The sequence below is a fragment of the Pipistrellus hanaki genome (genome assembly GCF_964339955.1).
Source record: "Pipistrellus hanaki genome assembly, chromosome: 16".
Classification (NCBI taxonomy): Eukaryota; Metazoa; Chordata; class Mammalia; order Chiroptera; family Vespertilionidae; genus Pipistrellus; species Pipistrellus hanaki.
In genome coordinates this window covers 11,526,183-11,550,659 of record NC_140518.1, presented here as the reverse complement: position 1 = coordinate 11,550,659, position 24,477 = coordinate 11,526,183, and the positions used below count along the sequence as shown (strand labels likewise).

The window sequence follows — 24,477 nt, the reverse complement described above, 5'->3', positions numbered from 1 at the left end:
GGGAGGGGGCTGGGCTTGGGGCTCACTGGTGGAGGTGAGCCCAGGGCATCCCAAACTCCCGCTAGCTCTCCTTGCCGTCTCAGAGGGACGGGAGGGGGCCGTGGAGCCGCAGCCCTGCCAGAGATGCTCATTTCCCACTTTGGGAGGCAGAGCATCCCGTCCGAAGGCTGGCAGATCCCACTTAGAATATTGGCAAACTCCATAAGGAACCCGGGTGTATCTCACTGAGGACGGAAACGAGTTCCATTTAAGAATCGTCGATAATTCCCTTCGGCTTCTCAGCCATCGCGACTCTGTTCTGGTCCCTCGGGGGTTGGGGTGGGTGTGCCTGGGCGTCGGGAAAGATGCTGGGCGCTTGGGAGCAGGCCCATGTCTTCCTGCGCCCGCTGCCAGCAGGGGAGGGCCCCTCGGGCCTGGCCAAGGCTTCTACTCCCGGGAGTTGATGGGAGTGGGGGACCAGTCCAAAGATGGACAAGAACAGGGAACAGATTCTGGAGTCGAATCGTTTGAGTTGGGCAACTGCTGGAGGCTGGCACAGCACACAGCTGGTCGTGGCTGGTCACCCTCCCGCATTACTGCCCCCTCTGCTGCCTCTGGTTGCTAGCCAAGGCCAGGGGGAGGGGCAAACCTGGAGGCCCTCCTGGGGAGGTGGCAACGGGGCCATTTGAGTCAGATCGATACCCTTTTTGCTAGACCATGGAGGGCCCAGGGCCCAGAGGGGGGTCTCTGGGGAGGAGCTCAGGGAGGGGCCGTTGGAAGCTGAAGGAGGTTGGGGGGGGGGTGCCCAGAGTGGGTCCTTCCTGATACAGCCCTCACTCCTGGCCTAACTCACATGCTTCTCTGGAAGCTTCCTCCCTGTGCCGGATCTCCTCCCCGTGGAGCCAGCATCCAGGTTCAGAGCATGTCTCTGAGGCCCCCCCGCCCCTGCCCCCTCACTGCCTTGCCCAGTGTCTGCCACACATCAGGGGCTCCGCAACCACTTGCCAGATTGGCGTGAGTTCCAGTTGTAATGCTGCCTTCTCCCCGTGGTCTGCCAAGCAGGCTCTTCTCCATTCCTACAGGCAGCCCTCCAGGACTGGCAGGGCAGTCCCAGGGCTTCCCCTCACCCCACGCAGGCCGAGCGAGGGATGCCCACAGCTCTTCCCCACCCCTGCTCCCGATTTCAAGTCTCCTTGCCTGCCAAGGGGACCTGCATGGGATGTGACTTCCCCTCTGGCGTGGGGCGCCCCTCCCCTTGAAGGTCTAACTTAAGGCCTTCTTCCCAGCCCCCCCACCCCCCCTCCAGGAAGCTCACCTTGATGATGTCCTCATTGTCAGACTCACATTCCACCATGGCAGAGACATCCAGGACAAGGCCGGTCACTTCGATGGCAATGACCTTGACAGGGATGGCTACCGTCCGGCCAGTCAGGATGGCCGTGTTGATGATCTCGGTGTCCTGTGGGGAGGAGAGGAGGGTGGAGTTCTGCTGAGCCAGATGTTTGCAGATCCCTCTTCCACCGGGACACGCCACCCAAGGCCCCGGCTCCTGACTGCCCCCACTTCGCAGGTGAGCACCCTCCCACGGGGACACCTGTGCACATGTGCAGGGAGGTGCATCCACCCAGCCTGGCACCTCCTCAGATGCTCAGCTCGCTTGGTCTTCTGCAGTAGCGTCCATGGTCTACCTCCCTCTGCTGCCCCAAACCAACCATTCCCAAGTCCCCTCCCACCTTCTCTCAGCATCTTCCATGCTCCCCATCCCCAGGACTCACCGAGGGAAGTCCGACACCTGTGCCTGGCCATTCAGGGTGCTCCTGGGCTGGCCCCAGCCCATCATTCCAGCTTATCACCCATCATTCCAGCTTATCACCCATCATACCAGCTTATCACTCATCATTCCAGCTTATCACTCTTCCTAAAGCCATGGCTCCCTTCGACCGACCACTCCCATTCCCATCATGCACCTTCTGCCTGCACGCTCCCCTGACCAAAGCTCCCCCTCATCTTCTTTGATTGTCTGAGCCCTTCCCCCACAAGGACTTCAAGGTTCACCTGCACGGCCACCTCCTCCAGGAAACACCCCCCGAATGGTCCCTCCCTGGGTGACTTCTCCCACCTCTGTCCCCCTCAGCATCCGCTGTCCCACTCCAGCACCAGGCAGAGTGCTGCTGCCGCCTGGGAGTGCGTGTACACACACACACTCACACACACACACACACACACACACACACACGTTTACATGTGCACACCTGGGTTCAGGAGGCAATCATACACGCAGACACTGGCTCACACACGCATGTGCACTGACTGCCATGCACACGGAGCCGTGCACATTCCCGTCACACATGCATCCAGGACAGACGCGCGCCCTCCGGCCCGGCCACCTGCCCCGCTCACCATGGCCAGGGGCAGGATGGCCTGCACATCCCGCTGGATGACCGTCAGCTCGGTGACCGCCCGCTCCAGGTCGGGCAGCGCGCCGTGCCCGCGGTAGTCGATGTGCCACATGATCCTCCGCTTGACCGACTGGCTGGTGAAGTTCTCCATCTCAAAGTCCAGCTGCAGGATCTCCAGGGGCCCCTGGCCCTCCCTGCCGGGGCAGGAAGGAGGGAGAGCCGGAGAGGAAGGGCTGGGAGCGGCACGGGGGCCCTGGAACCCCAGCCCCCCTCGGCAGCCTGCCCCCTGGGGCCCTCTGAGCCTTCTCCAGCTACCCGAGGTGCCCCGCCTGGACTCAGAGCCCCCCCCCACACACACACAAACTAAGCCCCAGCCCTTCCACAAGCCTGGCCTCCTCCACCAAGAACTCCCCCACCCTCAGGGGCCCGTCCCTCGGCTCACCACGGGGGCAGAGGGGTGCCCTGGGCCCAGGCCACATCCACGGTGGCTGTTGAGTGCTTTGCCCCCGTCAGCAGCTCCGAGGTCACATGCCACTGGCCACTCCGTGACTTGGTGCCTAAAAGGGTCACGCCCTTCTTGGCCTTCACCCTGGGACAAGGAGGGAGGAAGGAGGAGGAGAGAGTCGGCCTGGGGCCCAACCATTGCCCACCTGGTCACGGCCCCTAGGGGGAGCAGGTGAGTAAGTCACCCTGGGCCCCAGACTCAAAGCTGAGACTGTTCTGGGGAGTATGGTATCGTAGCTACAGCCCCTGACCCCCCAGTGGAAGCTGCAGTCAGCTCCGCCCCATCTCTGTAAGCCTTTCCCTGCCTCTCCTTACACGCCTTCGCGACAGGGGCCTCGCTGCTTCTCAGGGAGCCCCTAAGGGTTAGAACCCCTTCCCTCTGTTTAGCGGAAATATGACAACAGACAACAACTCTGCTCTTGGCTGCAGCAGTTCTTCAGAAAGCTGGGAAGGGGAGCAGTTTCTGCGTTTTCTTTCCTCCGGGCCCGACATCTCTAGTTCCTCCAATCACTGCTTTCGCCAGAGTTTCAAGTCCCTCATATCCCAGTCACCCGCCTCGGGACATCGAGCATACATGGTGTAGTGTCCCATACTACGTGCAATACTTCCGCCGTGCTCTCAGGAATGCCGTCTGGAGTCGAATGGTTATCACCTCCCTCATTCTGCATGCTCTACTCCTGTTAATGCAGCCCAAGATCTCTCTGGTGACTGACTTAACGCCCATTCACATTCAGGTATCAATCACTGAATCGGGGATGATCCTTTCCCGAAATACCTGAACTTCAAGCACACTCAGGAGAGCGGGCGATGCTTAAAGAAGCCAGAAGCTAACGGTCATGTTCCAGGTCCTATTTGTGGGGGACCAGGGGGCGTTTTTGGTGGGGCCTTTCCTAAGAATCATCTAACGTGGCTCAAACCACGGATTCCATCATTATGTTTTGTGGGGATGTGATACTATTTAAGGCATTTCTGAATGGTGAGCCGTATCCTCCTCAGGGTACAGACAGAGCTGAATCTCCTGAAGCTTTCTCCTGACTCTAGGCCTGGGCAGATGTCCAAACACACACACACACACACACACACACACACACATCCCTTTGAGCTCCCAGCAAGGAGCTGCTCTCTGATCTCCATTTCCCCCGCTTTGACCTCAGTCTCCTCATCTGTGAAATGGGCCAGCTAATGCCTAAGGGTCCTTCCAGCCCCAGCTCTATCCTTTTGGACGTCCATGCTTGGGAAAGCAGGCATTTCTCCTTCACCGGGATGCCGTTTCTGCGAGAGACGGAGACAGGGCAGGGGCGTCTGCGGCCGTTAGACAGAGGAGACCACGGAGGCCCAAACAAGTGACGTGTCTTCCTGAGGCCGATCGAGTGATCGATGGAGGAGCTGGGACGAGGATGCTGGACAGGCAGGCGGGGCGAGCCCCCGCGGGGGGGGAGGCCGGACCCTGACCCCTCAGCGCCTACCTGAGTGTGAAGTGCTCCACGCTGGGGCTGGGCGGGGAGGAGGCGTTGGGGGCCAGGTAGAGGAGAATGCTGAGCACCTCCCCGGGCTTGAGGGGCCGGTCGGGCAGGCGGATCATCAGGTTGCTGTCCAGCCGGTGCTCCTGCAGGGCCCTCCGGGGGGGCGGGCGGAACAGGCTGATGCTCCCGATGCGCAGCAGCGGGTGCTGGGTGGGGCTCTCCGCCCGGGCCCCCGCCCCGGCCCCCGCCCCGCGCCGGGCGCCCCCGCAGCCCCCGGAGGCGTCGGGGGCGTGGAGGGTGTAGTACAGCTCGGCCTGCTGGCTCTCCCCGGTCAGCTCGGGCTCCAGCCCCTCCAAAGGCTTGCGGCGGGCGGCGGGCGGCGCGGCCGGGGCGGGGGGCCCGAACCAGGCCAGGGGCAGCTCGGCCCGCACCAGGCAGGTGGCCAGCGCCCCGCCCAGGCGGCAGGAGCTCTTGACCTCCCGGGCGTCCCGGAAGGCGTGCAGCCGGACGCAGGGCAGCCGCTCGGCGGCGCCGAAGTCGTCCCAGTCCCGGCCGGCCACGTAGAACAGCACCTGGGCCGCGGGCTGCGAGGCGGGCACGCGGGCGCGCACGATGAAGGCCCGCACCTTCCAGTTGACGGTGAGGCGCCCGGGGATGTCCAGGGTGCTGGACGGCTGCAGGAGCTCCCGGGCCACCGCCTGGCTGGTGCTGAAGGGCCCCAGGGACACGTTGAGGACGGGCAGCTCCTTGGTCTGGAACACCACGAAGGGCTCGGAGCGCTGCATGGAGCCATTGGCGGGCGCGGGCGGCGGGGGCCGCGCCTCCCGCAGGAAGAAGGCCAGCCGCGTGTGGGACAGCCGGTAGCTGATGGGCAGCACCGGGCCGGCCTGGGGCCCCGGCGGGCTGGGGCTGGCTGGGTGGGCGCGGCCGGAGGCTGGGGACAGACAGAAGAAAGACCCCACGGTGGTCAGGAGAGGCTGTGCTCGGACCCCAGGGCACTCCAGTCTGCCCCGCTCACACAGGGCCATCCACTTCCCCGGGGGGTGGGAGGGAGGCGGCGCTCAGCCTGGCTCTAGGTCCTGGGGGGCCAGGGCCAGGTTGCCCAGGCTCTAAGCTTGGCCCCACCTTTGCAGGAACATTCATTCCCTCTCTGAGCTGCCCCCCTGGCCTGGTGCAGGCTCCATTTCTTCATCTGCCACGTGGGGGTCAAGCTCATTCCCGCGCAGAGCATCTCGGCGCTTTACAGAGGCTTTATCGCCGAAACCGGTGTGGCTCAGTGGATAGAGCGTCAGCCTACGGACTGAAGGGTTCCGGTTCGATTCTGGTCAAAGGCACATCCCCAGTGGGGGGTGTGCAGGAGGCAGCTGATCCATGTTCTCTCTCAAACATGTTTCTGACTCTATCCCTCTCTCTTCCTCTCTGTAAAAAAAATCAATAAAATAAAATATTTAAAAAATATAAAAAATAAAAAAGGGGGCTTTATCCCCCTGCATCCTCGTGTGAAACGAGGATAACATGTTTTTGCCTCCAGGAGCGGCTCCGAGGACTTCCTGAAGTCGTGGGCACGAGGGCGGAGGGAGGTGCGGAGGAAGTGTGAACTCTCACCATTATCGCCTCGCCGAGGGCTCAGCCGCATTAGCTTGGTTGATCCTCAGATCAATCCTCTGAGCAAATATGATTACCATCCCCATTGACTGAACCGGTTTCCCGTCAATAACTTCTCGTTTTTGAAAGCCTATTTTTACATCCTATGGATAAAGGTGCGAGACACTTCAGTAACTTATCCCCGAACCCGGGGCCGCCTGATCCTCCGACCCAAGCCCTTCCCTGGGCCAGCGGCCTCAGATGGTGTGGGTTCCCTGGAACCCCATATCTCCCCCGTACTCCATACCCACACCCTATAGATACGGGGAATTCGATCCTCAGTCTCCAAACCCAAATGTCTGACCTCTCCCTCCTCTCAGACCCCTCCCCTCATCTTCGCAGGAGCCGCCAGGTTCCAGCAATTCTACCTCTTTTTTTTTTTTTTTTAATACATTTCTTTTATTGATTATAGAGAGGAAGGGAGAAGGAGAGAGAGGCAGAAACATCAATGATGAGAGAGACTCATTGATCGGCTGCCTCTTGCATGCCTCCTACTGGGGATCGAGCCTGCAACCCAGGCATGCACCCTGGCTGGAATTGAACCTGGGACCCTTCAGTTTGCAGGTCGATACTTGACTAGGGCGCAATTCCACCTCGTAACTCGCTGGTATGTCCCAGACTGACCCCTGTCTCCCTCCCATCCCCAGGCCCAGGCCCGTCTGGCTTCACTCCAATACTCCTCCATTCCCAGGACGGGGTTCCCAGGCCACCCTGCCCCCCTCTGCGGCCTGCAGGGTGTGCCGCTGCGGAGGGTGGGGTGGAGGTGGGCAGCTGGGTCCCAAATGAGGACAGGAAGTTGTTTGGCAGGGCAGGTCCCTGGAACCCCACCCCGCAGTTACCCCTGGAGGCTCTGAGGAGGTGCCCCTGCCGCCTGGCACGAGGCTGGCCCCAAGGCGCGTGTGGGAGCCCAGGATGAGGGTGGGAGCCAGGGACCAGCAGCCGATAAGCTGCTTTGGAAGCAGCAGGAAGCAGGCAAGCAGCCAGAGGCCGGGGGAGTATGCAAGTCCAAGGCTCCTTGCAGCACTCGGTGAGCACGTGGCTTCCATGGGGAGCCTCGGTTTTCACCTCTAACACTGAGGTGGTGACATCAGCCCCCTCACAGGGGGCCAGCGGACGGGGTGGGGTGCGGAAGTCAGACCACTGGCCCCGCCTCACTGAGCTTCCGCCCGAGACCCCAGAGCCTGCTAAATGGCACTTAGTCCCCTTCGACCCTCTCACCGGCCCGACCTCACAGCTGGCCATCTGGACCCCTTGGCGGCACGGCGGGGCAGGGGCCTCCAGCTGGGCAGCAGACTCGGAGGGGCGCGGAGGGAGGAATTGGTGAATGTGTCTGCGCCCAGAGGAGCCTGGACGGCCTCTGAGGGAAGGGCTGCCGGCACGGGGCTCTGCCAGCAACCTTGACCATAAGGAGACTGAGATTCGAGAAGGGGCAGTGACTTGTCGTAAGAAAACAGCCAGCTTTCAGAAAGGGGAGCAGACAAGATGGCAGTGGGGCACAACCGTGCTAGTGCTTATGGAGCAGGGTGGGGGTCCCGCCATCTTTCCATGACCTGCCCAGGCGTCACCTCCTCCCTGAAGCCTTCCCTCAGGCCTCTCCCTGCCTCCACCTGGGTATTCCCTGGGTGGTGTGTCACTGCTGCTGTGCTCTGTCCGGCTCTGGTTCCGCCTGACCAGGAGCTCCGAACCGGTGTGCGTGTGAGACGCAAAGGATCCCATCAGAGACTTCTGCCAATGCTCCCTGGGGGCAGGGTGCTGGCCCGAGTGCCCCTTTGCCGGTGCTGACAGAAGTCTCTCCAGCCACTTCCAACACTAGAAGGCATGGAGCTGTCTATGCGTTTGTCTTCCCAGCTGGGTTAGGTAGGGGCAGACACTGGGTCTGGGCCAGCTTTGCATAGTACGCGGGGTGGTACTTAGCAAATGTCCATTCTACCCTCTGACGGGGCCAGGAGCTGGACAGAGGCACTCCCTGATGGTCTCAGGCTGGCCCAGGTCTCTGGGAGCACAGCATGGGTCTCTGGCCACCTCCCCCAAAAGCCAGTGCCCGCCCCCCCTCCTTTATCCCCCAACATTGAATATATAAATTCATCTGCCTGGAGGTGAGGGCCAGGCGGGGGAGAGGTGGGGTGCCTCTGGCCATCTCCCTGGTTCTAATCAAGATCAGATGCCTCCTACGTCTACCTCTAATTGTCCCGAAATTAAAACTAATCGCTTGCAAATCAAAGAAGAAAAAAAAGATTGTCATTAGCTTTGATGAATTTGAGGCTAAGGGCACAGCAGGGCGGCCAGCAGGGCCCGAGGGGGCTGAGCTGTGTGTGTGTGTGTGTGTGTGTGTGTGTGAGCACTACACCAGATGTCAGTGCTTGGGGATCCTTCCCCACTTGCTCCTGAACTTGCCTGCATGTAAGAATCAGCCGGAACACACAACACAACAATAGCCAGTGGATTCTTGGGCCAGAACCAGGCTCACGGTCAATGGGCAGATGAAAGACCTGGTGATTTGTATGCTTATCCAGCATCCCAGGCCTGTGATCATCACAGAAGTTTGGGAAACTCAGGGCTAAGCAGGAAGGGTTGGGAGATACCGAAGAGGCTGCGGCCGATAGTGAATGATCGATTGCCCGGAGCCTAGAGCCGTGCCCCTGCCAAACCTATAAATGAATGGGAGAGGATGCAGGTGGTGAGGAGCCTCCGGGCCACGTGGTCCATGACCAAGAGGCCAGGGATGGGCTGTGCCCAGAGACCCCCCCAACCCAGACCTCCAGGCCTGCAGGAGGGGCGTGGCCTAGCGGGGAGGCCCCTGACCCCGGAGACTGCAGTGGGGGGGCCCTCCACGAGGGGACAGGGAAGAGGCTCTCAGAGGCAGGATGCCTGTGTCCCAGGCCTGCCTTTCCTCGGCTGGTCCGTGCACCTGACCTAGGCCGAGTACGTCTCCTTCTGTTCTCTGGGTCCCCATCCTCCATCACAAAACGGGGAATTATCATCCAATATACCAGTCACCGCCGAGCGGAAAACCTCTGGCTTGAGAGAGGTCCTTGTTTCTGTGGGTTTGTGTGTGTGTGTGTGTGTGTTTTCCACTGGTAACACCCAGGGTTAGGACAGCTTTAAGAGTGGCGTGCTCATGCTCCCTCCTTCCCAGCTGGAGGGTGAGCTGGGCACGCCTTCCGCAGCACACTTTCAAAATATGTCTGAGAGGCCTGGAAACTGTTTCTTTTTGCCCCCGAAACTCCCCCTTGGGAATCTAATGTGCAGAAATCAGCCCAAAGATTTACCCAGGAAGATATTCACCGCAATGACATGTTTATTAGTAAAAAAAAAAAAAAAAAAAAAAAAAAAAAAAAAAAGAAATGAATGCCCGGAAGCAGGGAATGGTCCAATAAAAGCAAACACCTAAGAATGGGTGTATGCAGCCATTACCGACTGAGGTTGGTTTAAAAAAAATACACACACACACACACACACACACAAAAAAAAAAAACCAAAAAAAAAAAAAACCAATTTACTCAGAACGGCAAATAGTTTGAACTAAACGCAGGGTGCAGAACTGGCAATACTGCATGCTCCCAATTTTATATAAAAAAATGCAGACTCTGGGGGAAATACATCAAAATGCTAATGGGGTTGTCTCTGGGGGGTGAGGATTATGGGAGATTGTTATTTTTTGCTTTATGTTTTTATGTATTTTCCAGGCGTCTGCAGTGAACATGGACGGCTTATAAAATTAGAGGGGAAACAATAAATGTCATTAAAAATGAAGGGAAATGTTTGAAGTTGTTCCGAGAATTAGAAAAACACACACAAGAGAATAAATCTAAAAGAGAGAGAGAGAGAGAGAGAGAGAGAGAGAGAGAGAGAGAGAGAGAAGAGGAGAGAGAGAAGGAAAGAAGAACTTGTGTGGTTTGGGAGCCACAACAGCAATCAAACGCCATTTCCGTGCTGTGTAACCTTGGGCAAGTTACTTAACCTCTCTGACCCTGGATATAATCTATCGCTTAGAATGGTCCCGGCTACACAGGCAAACCGCTGGGTGTGGTTTCCGGTACAGAGTCGGGCCCCCGTGCTCATTCATTCACTCACTTTACAGTTCCTGGTCATTTCGTCCTGAGAGGAGGAAGGGCTGAGCTGTTTTTCTCCAGCACCTGCCTTGTTTCGCTTCCGGCAGGTCCACTGTCAAGGTCGGTTACGTGAAATGGGACAAATACAGGGATGACAGGCACTCAACGCAGACCATCCCTAGGACCGTGCAAGCCGCACCGACGCCGGAAAGAGTGCTGGTTGTTGGGGCCCCTGGAATCCAGCCCAGGAAGCCCCTGGCCTGCTGCGTGGCCTTGGGCAGTTTGCTCCCCTCTCTGGGCCCCCCTTTCCTCATCTGGGAGAAAGAAGTGGTCCCTTTCCCTGCCCGCTACATGGGCACCCGAGGGGTGAGCAGGGGCCGTGTGTGCAGGGAGTCCTGGTGAGCTCTGGACCACGCAGGGCTCAGCGGGATCCAGGGGAGGGTGTGTGACGGCTGCTGGGCTTGGTGCTCCCCAAACTCTGCCCTCCCTCACCCTCTAGGGCAGGGCCTCCCGAGGGTCCGGGGCGCCGTAGTTTCATCCCAGAACCATTGAGCGTTTGGGTCTCGCACGAAGATGCTGGCCAGGGAGCCAGCGGGGACTGAGACCCAGCCCCAGCTCTACGCACCAAGCCTGGCGCCTGGCACCTCGCGCGGGCTGCTTCTGTCTGTTTTTAAGTTGACAAATTCGCCATCTACGTTGGGTGACCCCACCCAGGGCTGGAGCCTTGGTCAGCCACCTCCTGGAGGAGGAGCCCAGCAGGAGAATGGGTGCCTCCCGGAGGTCTGGGGCCTGAGAGAGACGCCCACACCCACCGGAGCCCCTCATATTGTACTTCCTCCTCCACCTCGCTGCTCTCTCCAGAGCAGGGTGGCATCTCCTCCTTCCTTTTCCTCTGGCCTCGGTGTCCCCAGCACCGTGTGCCTGCAGCCTGGGCTGGGCAGGAGCTCCCGGGCGGGACTTGCAGCCAGTGTGCACGTAGTAACTATTCCTGCAGCGGGCATTGAGGGTGGGAGGTGAGGGAGTGTGTGGAGGGGGAGAGGGCAGCCGAAGCCTCCAGCAGCCCATAACCCCCGCCCCCAGAGGCTGTAAATCCTGGAGAGGCAGCTTCCCATACTGTCGCCCACCCACCCCACGCCTGGCAGGAACACAATGCTGGAATAAGTCAGCTGGGGGAGGGGCCTGCAGAAGAGGCACCCTCCCCCACTTTGCCCCAAACCCCCTCCCAGGGACCCCCCGCCTGCTTACTCCCAGGAGCACTGCTGATTGGCCAGGCCATCCCCTGCCATGGCCGGGGAACTAGCTCCCTGAGATCAGGTCCCTCCCCTGTGTTTCATAGATGAAGACACGGAGCGTCCGGGAGGCCCCCAGCAGCTGGCTCTGCCGTTTACTAGCTAGATCATCCTGGGCAAACAACGTGGCAGGCCTCACCTCCGTCTCCTAAACTGTCAGCCGGGTGACAGCAGGTCCTCCCACCCTGGGTTTCTGTGAGAACGGACCATGTGTGGTGTAAGCTCCCCGGCAAAGGGCTTCCGCCGCGCCTGACCCACAGCGAACCCTCTTTCCACGTGAGCTGTTGTCTGCGTGCTAGTATCCTCATCACTAAATAAATTAAATGAGATCATGATCATCACGGGGCCCAGAGATCCTCGGAGACCCAGTGAATGGCTCCCTGCCCATACACGTTTGAACCCCAACCCTAATTCTCTTACGGCCGATGTGCCTGCTATAAAGGCGGGGGCCCTGTCGCTCTCTGTATCCCTGGCATCCAGCACAGAACCCCAGGTATGAGTGATTGTGCTGACCCTGGGAGGTCGTGTCTGCTAACACACACACACACACACACACACACACACACACACACACGCACACACAATCTGTGCTGATCTTCTTCTTGCAGCCACCCCTGCACGCCCCCCACCCCATCCCGGAACATCTATCCTAACCTGACCACTCCTTTTGCTTCCTCTCCTAAAATCCTTCTCCCCTCCAGCTTGCAGGCTGCTGACCTGTGGGAAAAGGGGAGGAACGCAGAGACACGCAGGAGGAGGCCCGGAGGAGGGGAGGGGAGGCTCACGTGGGGCTAGGAGGGCTTCGGGGAGCCCAGCGGAGGACCAGGGTGTCCGAAGGTCAGGCGGCCATGGGACCCCGAGAGGCGGCTGCTAGGACCACCCCTGCCGGCTGGACTGGCTGCCGTCCTGCTCCTGGGCCGCTCGAAATCCCGGGGGGTCGCCCGGCTGGCACACAGCCCCGAGGCCCCTGGGAACCGAGTTCCTAGCTTCCTGGCTCCCGTTCTTGCTAGCCCTGCCCCCCGGGCCCTGAGGGAAGGAATCCCACGGGGAGACGGCGGGAAGGAGTCCTGGCCTGGAGAGACTGGCCGGGCAGGGGCACCCCTTCCCCACGGCTCCCGCTCTCGGGGAACCTGTGAGCTACACCTGGCACCGGGGTCAGAGCCTCCTGGGCAGTGACAGAGCGGGAGGCTGAGAAGGGGAAGGAAGCCCTGGAGGAAGGATGGAGCCCCCTGGGGGCGACAACCTCCCGGTGTTCAGTTCCGGAGGGTGCAGTGTCTCTGGGCTGAGGGGCTGCTGGGCTGTGGGGGCCTGGGGCTCAGAGGCAGAGTTGGGGGGGGCGGACATGGGACTCGAGGGGAAGAAGTCCAGGAGCAGAGCCCTGCACCGCCCCCCCCCCCCAAAGGGTGCAGTGAGCTTGGCCCCTTACGCCACGGTGCCCCGAGCCTGCCCTTGTGAGTTGTGGGCGTGTGTCTGTCTGTGGGTCTGTCTGCATCTGTGGTCTCAGGATCAGGAGCAGAGGCTCCCACAGGCTCGTGGAGACAAGGAGGCTTTGTGTCGCCGGTGAGACCCCTCATCTCTGGGAACAGCTCCTTCCTTTATTCCTGAAAATCGGAAAGAGGCCCCATCCTCACCCCTGTCCCCACCCCTCCCCCAACAACCCCTTGGCCCCAGACCGCAGTCTGCCCAGCTGTCATGGGCCTGATGTGAGGTCCCTTTTGTGCTGGAGAGGGCGGGTGGGGGCGCAGGGGTGGAGGAGGAGGGGTCAGGCGGTGCACTGTGGACAGGTCTGCAGCCTGCCCGTGGCTGGGGGCTGGGGACAAAGGGGCGGTGCTACAACAGCCCTTGCTCTGTGGCCTGGTAACACCCTCCACCCTGCAGCCTGGCCCGGCTCAGGGCCGGTGAGGCCGAGGGCCCCTGCTCCCGCCAGCCCTCTGGGAGCCCTCACCCTGACCCCCCAAACACACTGGCTTCCTGTGGGGCCTGGATGTGGGGAAGGGGGCCATGGGGCCACACCGCTGTGCTCATGGGAAGGGCTGTCTGGAGACAAAGGCCTGTCTTGGCCAGTCCAGGCCTCTGGGAACGAATGCTGGGCCTCAGGGCAGGGCAGAGGGGAGTCAGCAGGCAGGAGGGCACCCTCCAGGGTGCAGCCTGAGGGGGAGGCCTGGACACGAACACCAGGTCACACACACACTGCACTGTCTCCGCCCCGGGGACCTCTCCCTGCTCTTAACCTTCCTGACCAGACCTCTGCTTCAGGCCACCCAGGAGGGCTTGGGGGAGAGAGAGAGAGAGAGAGAGAGAGAGAGAGAGAGAGAGAGAGAGAGAGAGAGAGAGAGAGAGAGAGAGAGAAAGGCAAGGATGAGAAAACTGGGGGTGGGGATGCTGAGAAAAGGAAAGAAAGCTAGAGTCAGGAAAAGAGGGAGGAGTAGAAAAAGAGGGGACAAGGAGAAGGGAAACAGGAGGTGAGATTGCGGGACGGGAGCGGGGGTTGGGGGGGGAGAGTGAGGGAGAGGGGGTGGGTGGCCATCAGGAAGGAAGAAGGAGGTGAAGGTGAGCAGAGGGCAGGGGTGGGGAGGGGAGGCGGGGGGCAGTGGCCTGGGCCCAGGCCTCCTGTGCAGACCTGTCTGGCCAGGCCTAGGGGCTGAGGGAGCTGCAGCGGCAGCCGTGGGGTAGGGAGCCGGGCGGAGGGGCTGCTCTCGGAGTTTCACTAAATGACTAATGTGCATTATCCTAATTATAGCGGAGCAAGCTGAGCTTCCCACTGGCGCAGCCGCCTGCATCTCCTAATAAACAATTAGCCGCAAACAAAGAGAAAGGAAAGTGTGTGTGTGTGTGTGTGTGTGTGTGTGACAGCGAGCAGTGTGCGTGCTGGAGTGTGTGCCCGTCCGCGGTGGGAGGGCCGGGCTGGGCGCTGGGCCTTGAAAGGGCGGGGCCTGGGAGAGCCAGGGAACCACACCCCCCTCCAGCCCACGCTGCTCCGGCCCGGGGTCAGGGCTGCGGGAGCCGCAGGGCCCCGAGGTGCGGGGCGGGTGCACAGGGCCCTGCTCACGCGTGGAGGCTGCGTGTGGCGTGCAGGGCCGTGCTGCACGTGTCACCCATCCTCACAGTAACCCCGGGACAGCATCCCATGTTCGCCAATGAGGGAACGGAGGCAGACGCGGGGGCCTGCCCAAGGACGCACCGCGGGGTGAAGCCTCATGGGGCCTCCTGAGCTGCGGGGCTTGGGGCTCCTTTCCTGGGTGCCACGGAGCCTGGAAGTGGGGGGCCAGGCGTATGGGTCCCCGGAACTATGTTTCCCAACCTGCCCGAGGTCGGACCTCCTCGCCAGTCCCCAGTGCACTTCCCTGGACCACCTCGGAGGTCTTCCCGCAATCCCGGGAGGCGAGCCTGCTCCCGAGCCCCGTCCTCAGGGAGGCCTGGGGTTGGGGAGACGGTCGTTGGAAGTCCCGGAGCTTTAGTGCCAGAGTGGGGTGTGGAGCTCAGACTCCTGAGGTGGGGGTGGGGGTCTGCAGAGCTGGGGAATGGGAGCCAAGGCCCAGCTCAGGGAGCGTCCCGTTGGGGAGGAGCGAGTGAGACAACCCAGGGAAGGAGGCGCAGGGCATTTCCAAGCTGCCCTGTCAGCCTGGAGGGGGAGCCCGGGGCAGGTTCCCTGACTCAGGGACCAGCTCTCCCCAGAGAGCCCGGTGCAGCCCCGGCTCCGGCTCCGGCCAGGCGGGGGGCAGCCTGGAGAACTGGGTGGCTGGGAAGGGAGGCCCCTTCCTGAGCGGACCTCCAGGACGGAGAGTGTGTGCACTGAGAGTGGAGCCAGTCCGGGGACGCGGGCCCTGCCGCCTGCGAAGAGTGACTCTGGCCACAGCTCACGGCTGGCAGTAGGGGGGTGGGGGGGGCGGACGATGAGAGCTGCCTGCCGGCTGGGGAGAGGCTCAGAGGATCACAGCCACAGCCTCGGATTCAGTCACTGGATCGCTAAGCCTCAACAGCCTCATCTACAGAATGGGGCTCACGGAACCTCCCTGCCTATAGGCACGGTGAGGAGTACACACAGGAATCCACGCCGGGTGCTTCTCACGGACCCCGGCTCACAGCCCCTCCCCTCCCCACCTCCCCTCTGAGCCATGGACCCTGGCTCTCAGCCCCTCCCCTCCCCACCTCCCCTCTGAGCCATGGACCCTGGCTCTCAGCCCCTCCCCTCCCCACCTCCCCTCTGAGCCATGGACCCTGGCTCTCAGCCCCTCCCCTCCCCACCTCCCCTCTGAGCCACGGACCCCAGCTCACAGCCCCTCCCCGCCCCACCTCCCCTCTGAGCCCTCCATGGTCAGCTTTGCCCCGTCCTGGTTTCTCTCGGTGGCACCACGCTGACTGACGGGCAGTCACCCAGCTGATGCTCCGTTGGCATTTCTAACTCCGTGCTGGACAGGGGTCTCCCAGACTCTCCAGGGGAAAGCGCCCGCTTTACAGATGGAAACATAGGCTCCGAGGGGAGGAGACCCCTGCCAGGGTCCCCCCGCTGCCTCGGCGCCAGGAAGCTCCCTGCCTCCCAGCCAGTGTTCCCGCGGGTGTTCCCCGCTCCCCTCGGTGCTCTGAGCCAGATGCCCCGCCTGCTCTCGTGTCCTCCCCCCACGCCCCAGCGGACACGCCTGAGCCTGGGCGGCTCCAGCCATGCTCTCTCCTCTGCCTGTGCACGCTGTTCCCTCTGCCTGCTGTGCTGTTCCCCACACCCCCGCCTGGCTTCTCCCGGGTGTCACCTCCTCCAGGAAGCCCTCCCAGGACCACCCCTGGCCTGGGGCAGGCACTGGCCTCTGAGCTGCTCACAGCCACCGTGCTGCGCTTTGCTGACTGCCCTGCCAATGCGCGTGTGTGGCTTTGCTTCCTTCAGACGGAGACTTGCTGAGGGCAGGCACTGGGCCTCTCCCCGTGCAGCCCGACTGCCCAGGACAAGGCTAGGGCTTGCCGCGAACACAATAAAGATATTCGACAAATAAATATTTATCCGGCCCCTTCCCTGCTCAAGCACCTTCTGGGAACTGCCAGGGAGACAGAGATAAAGAAGATGGTTTCTGCCCTGAAGGAATTTGCCGGCTAACAGGGAGCCCAGACAAGTACATAAATAACCGTGCTAAAAGGTGGGAGAGCTTCGGGCCTCTGAAGAAGTGCAGGCTCCTGGAGTTCTGAGAGGAGCCAGATGCCGACGCAGAACCGCTCGGAGGGGGAGGAGGAGGAAGAGGAGGAGGGGAGGAGGAGGAGGAGGAGGAGGAGGAGGAGGAGGAGGAGGAGGAGGAGGAGGAGGAGGAAAAGAGGAGGAGGAAGACGAGGAGGAGGGGGGGAGGAGGAGGAGGAGGAGGAGGAGGAGGAGGAGGAGGAGGACAGGGAGGAGGAGGAGGAGTGATTTGAGTGGCTGAGTAGTCCAGTCTTGAAGAACGGGTGGAAATTCAACCACTGACTGGGTGTGATGGGTCTAGTGGGGGGGGCGGGGGCGGTCAGGGACCTTTTAGGTGGAGAAAACGGGGTGGCAGCTGGGATTTGAGGCAGCTTTGGGCTGAGTGACATGTCCCAGGGAGAGCTGAGACTGGGTGGGCAGGGTGGCACCGGAGGGCAAAGGGCTTCGCATGCCAGGCAGAGGACTGGGTGGGTTTGGTCGCAGGGGTTTTCAAACTGTGTTCCTTGGAGCCCTGGGGCTCTATGGAGGAGTCCCGGGCCCGGCAGGGGATCCGGAGCAGCTTCTGTAGTCACTGATTCTCACAGACTTTTACATGAAGAATAGCTCCTGTGCCTTTAAAGGCCTGCCCATCAAGCCATGGGCGACGAGGAGTGATACCATGAGGTGGCACCTGGCCTTGTCTCCCTGATCCCCTTCCGGACACACCACACACACACACACACACACACACATGCACACACAGACACATGCACACATGCACACGCACGCACTATCGGACAGGAGGGCAAAAGCAGGGGAGGTAGATGAAGCCCCCGCTCTGAGGGGCTGGTATGGAGCAGGAGAAGCAAGTGCTCTAATTAATGCCTGAGCTGAGGGCATCTCAGCACCCAGCGGGGGGCCGGCCCAGCCAGGAAGGAGCGGGCTCCCTGCACCACCCGCTCAGCTCCCAGCATCCGGCAGTGAAGAGACCGCTGGCAGGTGCCTCCCCGGACGGCCCTTTCTGCCTGCAGCGGCCTTCCTCTCCCTGTTTCCCATCGCCTTCCCCATCCCCCCAGTCCCTCTCACGCTCCTTCTCACGTCCCCTCCCCAGGCACCTACGAGGAGGGTGCTGAGAGGGGAGCCGGTCGGGAGACTTCTCCTCCAGCCTGGTGCAGAGCTGTGCACAGGCCCCTCCCAGACACCCCCACGCGCCATGCCTAGAACAGGCCTCCCCCGCTTCTGCTCCCTGAGACCCACCCACCATTTAAGGATCCTGAAATCCCGCCTCCTCCAGGAAGCCTGCCTGGGCTGCTGTGAGGCGCTGTCTGGAGACTCTTCTCTCTCCGCTGAGGAGCCTGAGAGGGGAATGACTGACTCAGTCCACAGGTGAAGGACGGACAGCCGTAACCGAGGAGTCATGTCAGCTGTGAGTGTGAGGAGAAGCTCAGGGGACCCCTCAGCTGGGAGAGCAAGTCAGAGTCGGCAGGGAAGAGCAAGGGGCGGGGCGGGGCAGCGTGACAGCCTGGGGATGTCCGTGTCCTGTGCTCAGCGAGTCCAGGCACCGATGGCCGTCTGGGTGGTGAGGGCACCGAGTGTGAGTTTGGGGAGAGAGGGCAGGAGAGGAGGGTGCTGACACGGAGGGTGGGCAAGGCCAGAGCATGGGAGCCTTGGAGGCCACGGGGAGGAGCCTGGAGGATCCCATCCGACACACAGAAATGGGGGGTGGGCGGAAACCCTTTAGGCAAAGGGTGACACGGTCTGCTTTTCATTTTGGAAACAGCTCTCCTGCAGGCCTGTCGGGAGAGGCTGGGTGGCCTGTGGGGCACCCAAAGGAGACTGGACAGGCGGCGGGTCTAGCGCTCAGTGCTCTGAGCTTGACTGAGACAGCCCAGCCGAGGCCGCCCACAGGGGCACAGGACTGAGGGAGGTGGGCACGGAAGAGGGGCCACAAGGCGGCTGAGGAGGCAGTGTTGGGGGCACAGGAACACCAGGGCACAGAGCTGGCCAGAGGAGGACCAGCCACATCCCACACCAGGGAAGGAATGGCCCCCGAGGGCCCCCTGCAGGCTCCGGGTCAAGGTTCACTTGGCATCCCCGTCGGTCATCACCGTGTGCCCTGTCCCCGGGACACAGTGCAGAGGCAGGCATGGCACGCACCCCAATTCCCACGGGACCCTGCGCGGCTTGGTGGGTATTAATATGACCAGGACAGCACGGCTCAGCTGAGCCTCCGTGGGGCACAGCTGCAGTGGGCTGGTGGGGAGCCATCTCCTGCCCGTGGGGCCTCGCTGGGCCTCAGTCTCCCCACCAGCCCTCCCCGGGCGTTTCCAGCCCTGCCAGCCTCTGCCCCCAGGAGAGGAGGCCTGGGAGGTCAGACTCTCCTCCATGTGTCACCGCCCTGCACCCTGACCCTCGCCCAGCCCGCTTCCTGTCAGCTGGGCTGCAGCCATAAGGATGCCAGCGCAAGAGCCTAACCCCCGGAAACTGAGGCCAAGGGGTCACCCGGCGGGCCCAGCCCGAGGGGAAGCCCACTGGAGCCATTCTGGGGATTGGCAGCAGCACTGCCAAAGACTTCCTGAGAGTGCCTCACACCTGTCTGCAGCAGGCCCTGCTTCCATCGGCTCCGACCTGCTTCCACCGCCTGCCTTTGGGGTAAACGGCTCTGGTCCCAAGGACGGGTGAAGGAAGCCATCGGCGGGGACTGAAAGGGGAGCTGGACCAGTTCCGTGGTGGGCGCCGCCTCTGCCAGTGCACGGCTGCCCCATCCTCTCCTCCCTGGCCTTCCCCAGAAACCACTGCCCGGGCCATGCCCTCCCTCTGCTCTGGGCGAGGCCCAGCTGGGCTCCATGGGGATACAACCTGAGCGGCCACCTCCTTCAGGGGCCGCGGGGGGCTCTGGGTCTTCCTTGTCCCCGCCCGGCTCCGACGTGGCCGAGTGGCCCACCTGCTCTCACTGACCAGCAGAGGCAGACGGAAGAGAGCGCCCCCGCCCCCTGCACCCCCGCCACCTCAGGGCAATCCATCGCAGGGGAGACCTGTAGGGTCCTGGCCCAACATCCCTGCAGTGCTAGGGATGGGGAAACTGAGGCCCAGAGGAACCAAGGGGCCTGTCTGAGCTCACACAACTCAGGGCTCAGTCTGGGGATTGGCCTCTGATCCCACCCTCCCCTAAAATGCTGCTTCCGCTCACTACGCCTGCTCTGGAGACAGACTGGCCCCTGAGTCACACTGTCTGGGAGCCCTCCCCTCCCCGGAGGGCCCTGCTTGCTAATCTGTGGAATGGAGATTAACCCTGCCCGACCTGCCGTCCAGGTCAGCCGGTCAGCCGGTCAGCCGTAGGGAGACAGTTGTGGGGCCCTGGGCAATGCCGCGGGAGGGGTCACAAGGTTAAGAATGTCCCTGAGCTGGGGCTGTGGGAGAGGCCTGGGGGAGAGGCAGCCAGTGGCCAGGGACGGCCTTCCTCGGAGGCCCCAGAGGGGCCAGAGCCATTACAGGAAAAGGGCTTCGAGTCAGACAAAGACAAATTGGCTTAATTGACCCAAATTAGCAGCAGGGAGGGCCCCGGTGGCCCAGCTGCCGGTCCATTTAATCACTGTCACCCTGTGTGGCCGGGAAGGCCGCCTCCCCCAAAGCCACCGGGGTCACCTCCCCGGTGAATGGCCGCCTCTCTGGAGTCCTCCCTCGGCAGGAAGTAGGGCTGGGCCTTTGGGGACAAGGACAGCCTCCAGGCAGAGGTCAGCGCTCCCTGCGGAGCTGAGCCTGGCTTCCGCAGACAGGATGGTCTGGGGAAGGCAGTCCCGGGAGCCGGGGTCTCCCCGCCCCTCATTCTGCGTGCAATGGCTGTCCCTTGGAGGCTGACCATCAAAACCCCTCACAGGTGCTGCCCTTTCCGAGGCTGCCCAGGCATCAGGACCGCTTCTGCTTCCCTCAGCTTTCCACGCTGTTCCCTAAGGTCTTCGAGGGTCCGGTCGGGGTCTCCTGAAACCTTTGGAAGGTGCAGGCCAGCGTCGTCCTTGGTCTCCAGCGGCTCCTGCCCAAACCCCGCACTGTGAGAAGGCAGGAGGGACACTCTTCCCACCCCAGACCCCTCCTGGTTTCTGCCTGCCTCTCGGTGGTGGAGCCTGTCCCTGCCCCCTTCCCACAGCAGACACTGAGAGCGCCCCCTGTGGGCTGGGCTGGGCTCAGGAGCTCCGGCTCAGGCGGTCCCGTGGCCTCATGGCCTCCGCCTCACAGCTCCCAGCCGCCAGCGGCATCTGTCGTTTTCCCGCCTGGAATCTCTGCTCTGCCAGCGCCGAGGCCCCGTGAGAAGTGCCCTGTGTGGGTCACAGCTCCATCCGGGCCCCCAGCTCTGCCGGCCACACTCCGCCGGCCCTTGGACCCAGGGCTCCCCCTTTCCCCCTCCCTCTCCCGCTCCCCGACTTACAGATGGGCTGTTTATCAAACGCTCAGTGGAAACTGGCTATCAAAGCTTGGCATCGCATTTCCACACCTTTCTCTGGAGAGACAATGCTATCAGTGGCAGTTCCATTCCCATCTAGCCCACCAGACAGACGTGCCCTACCCTTCGTTCAATACGTGTTTCCTGAGCGCCTGCTCTGTGTATAATGAGACGGGGCAGTGGTCCTAGGAGTGTTACTTTGAGTTCTGGATCCCGAAGCAGAGGTCTAAGTGAGAGCCAGAAAGATGAGGAGATAGAACACGAAAAACAGTTTCTCTTCAAGTCATTTAAAAACAGGTCAGGTCCTGCCGAAACCGGTTTGGCTCAGTGGATAGAGCGTTGGCTGCGGACTCACGGGTCCCAGGTTCGATTATTCCGGTGAAGGGCATGTACCTTGGTTGAGGGCACATCCCCAGTAGGATGAGGGCAGGAGGCAGCTGATGGATGTTTCTCTCTCATCGATGTTTCTAGCTCTCTCCCTCTCCTTTCCTCTCTGTAAAAAATCAATAAAATATGTTTTTAAAAAAACAACACAAAACAGGTCAGGTCCATCACCAACACAAACATTATTATGTTGAATAATCTTGCTCGAGTTGTGTCTCCGCCACGGTTTCCCTTTAGAATCACTGGGAGCCTAGGCCATACCCAGGCTAGTGAACTCAGAATCTCTAGGGCTGGGGCCCAAAGCATCGGCATTTCAAAAGGAACTCTGAGTGTGAACCACTGCCTGAAGTTGCTCTGTTTTCCTCATGGAAGTTTTCCCTTTTGAGAGAAAGGGAATTCGCAGGTTCCTCAAGCGCATACCTGTTCTCTCCCGCCTCCCTTCCCCTCCACACTGCGGTGAAGCGGCAGACTCAGCCACTCTTTCTGTTCTGCTTTCTAATCCTCACCTGAAGATATTTTCCCGTTAATTTTTAGAAAGAGCGGAAGGAAGAGACGGAGACAGAAACATGGAGGGGAGAGAGACACATGGATTGGCTGTCTTTGCTCACGCCCCAGCCAGGGCCGGGGATCGAGCCTGCAACCGAGGTGCATGCCCTTGACTGGAATCAAACCGGAGACCCTTCAGTCCCAAGCCCGACACTCTTTCCACTGAGCCAAACCGGCGAGGGTGGCCTCAAGCCATTCTTTGAGGGTGTCACTAAAAATATATTTTAAAAATAATAATAAAGAGACCCAGTCTGGGCAGCCCAGGGAATCCTACTCCCCAATTACTTGAAAGGTTTTGCTTAAGGCTTGCAATTTCCTTTTCTGCTTTTTAAAAATATTTTTATTATTGATTTCAGAGAGGAAGAGGGAAAGATAGAAGCATCAACGATGAGAGAGAATCATTAACCAGCTGCTTCCTGCATCCCCTCCACTGAGGATCGAGCCCACAACACAGGCATGTGACCTCACCAAGAATCGAACCGTGACCTCCTGGTTCACAGACTGGCACCCAACCACTGAGCCACGCCAGTGGGACAAGGCTTACAATTTCCACTTGGCTCCCTCCCTCCCTCCCTCCCTGTTTCTCCTGGGGACCCTTGTCCATGCCTTGATGGACTTATTCCGTGTGCTGGGACCTAGACAGAGCAAGTGCCTGTGGGTCTGGAACGGTGGGTCCTCTTGGGTCAATACAGTTGGCCGACTGTGACTACTGAGTCTGAGGCTCCAGCAACAGGGGCTGCACTGGCCCCTGCGTCCCTTCCAGCTGCAGGGTCAGGAGGTCTGCGGGCCCCCACTCACTTCCCGGCCCTGGGAAAGCCCTGGCCTGCTGGGCCAGGCGGGGCCAGCCTGCATCCTACAGACTCAGGCTGATTCCCGCAGGCCCACAGCTCCAACGTGGTGGAAGGTGGCTTCCCATTTGTAACAATTATTCACTTAATTGGGTTCCAATTAAATCAGGGAGCAAGCGGAGGCCGTGTCTGTGTTTGCTCTCTCCCTTCCTCCTCCTGCACATCAAAGGGAGTGCGGAGAGGAGGAACACGGGCATCGGGAAGGATCCGCTCTCCGCCCTCGGTCAGGGGTGGGCAGGGCCGCCTGTGGCCTCTGAGCATGTCTCAGGCTTGCATTCTGTCAGGGGCTGGACTCATTCAGGGCTCCTCGGGGGAGCTGGGTGCCCAGTAAGAGCCAGTTCTTCTCATGGGCTTCACCATCACTGGAAAACTCAGCAGGGACCCAGCGGAGCGGGGACAGAGCGGTGGAGGGACGGCCCCCATCGGGCAGCATTACCCAGAGTCCCCATTTGCACATTGGAAGGGGCCTCAGGGATGGATTAAGTGGACCAAGGGCTTGCCAGCTGGGCTCATTGGGGGTGTCTCCAGGGCTGCGAGGGGGTGACAGGAGGAAGTGAGACAGATGGGGCCTCAGGAAGATGCCTCCACTCAATTCAACCAGCAACTCTGCTTTGGTCTGCATCTTATATAATCTGTATTACATATAATTTATATATAATCTGTATTATACATAACTTATGTATTAACTCTTATATATTACTAGAAGTCCAGTGCATGAAATTCATGCACTTGGGGTGGGGGGAGGAATCCCTCAGCCTGGTCTGTGCCCTCTCACCCTAACTGTTCTCCCCTGCTGGCCTGTCCCCCTAACTACTCTCCCCTGCTGGCCTTATCACCTTAACTGCTCTCCCCTGCTGACCTGATCTCCCTAACTGCTCTCCCCTGCTGACCCGATCTCCCTAACTGCTCTCCCCTGCTGACCCGATCTCCCTAACTGCTCTCCCCTGATGACCCGATCTCCCTAACTGCTCTCCCCTGCTGGCCTGATCACCCCTAACTGCCTCAGCCTTGGCCCCGCCACCATGGCTTTGTCCAGAAGTACATCTGAAAGGTCGTCTGGAAGATGTCCAGTCTAATTAGCATATTATCATTTTATTAGTATAGATTAAAGGCTTGGTGCATGAAAATTCATGCACTGGAAGGGGTTCCTAAGCTCGGCCTGCCCCCCTCTCATAGTCCAGGAGCCCTCAGGGGCAGAAGTCGACCCAGCAATCAGGGGAAGGCAACGCCACATCACACCTCTGCTGCTGCCACTGCTGGCAGCGCAAGCCTCGGCCAGCCCTGGTAACCTGAGCTTACAGCGGCCCTGGATGGCTGGGCAGCCACCATCCAAGGCTTGGCTGTGTCTCAGGCTGGCCCTGGGTTGCTGGTGGGACTGGGGGACTCCAGAGGCAGGCACGTGGCTGATGGGACTGGGCACCACCATCTTGTGGCTGTGGGCACCGCCATCTTTGAAGGCGTGGCAGTCAATTAGCACATTCCCTCCTTATTAGCTATGGGTGCTGCCATCTTTGCAATGGTGTGAGGGCCAATTTGCATATTCCCTCTTTATTAGGTAGGATATAGTGTGTTCTCCTGGCCAAAAATAAAAAACATAAAACAAAGCACGCATTGAATCCAATTCTGTCACATCTCAAAAAAGGAAACTGCGGCCCAGAAGAGGGAAGAGACTTGCTCACGTAGGGGTTAGGCTGCTAGGAGCAAGGTCTCCTGGCCATGACATTGGAGCCCGTGGGCGGGAGGAGGGGGAGGCCATGGGAGAGACTATGGATGGGAGGACGACAGGCCAGGGCC

General features: G+C 60.7%; 1 protein-coding gene across 2 annotated transcripts in view; it reads right to left on the bottom strand.

The window, feature by feature from the left end:
- TMEM132E (transmembrane protein 132E) overlaps positions 1 to 24,477 on the bottom strand; it is a gene marked incomplete at its 5' end in the record, with an annotated part of 48,330 nt that overhangs the window by 7,914 nt on the left and 15,939 nt on the right. Inside the window, 4 exons of one of the 2 annotated variants that reach the window (XM_084863154.1) lie at positions 1,295 to 1,438; positions 2,380 to 2,572; positions 2,821 to 2,967; positions 4,349 to 5,279. In XM_084863154.1, coding sequence (XP_084719280.1) covers positions 1,295 to 1,438; positions 2,380 to 2,572; positions 2,821 to 2,967; positions 4,349 to 5,279 — 1,415 coding nt within the window. Of the gene's footprint in view, positions 1 to 1,294; positions 1,439 to 2,379; positions 2,573 to 2,820; positions 2,968 to 4,348; positions 5,374 to 24,477 lie in introns of those variants that run through there. The other variant, XM_084863153.1, reaches the window with a different exon arrangement.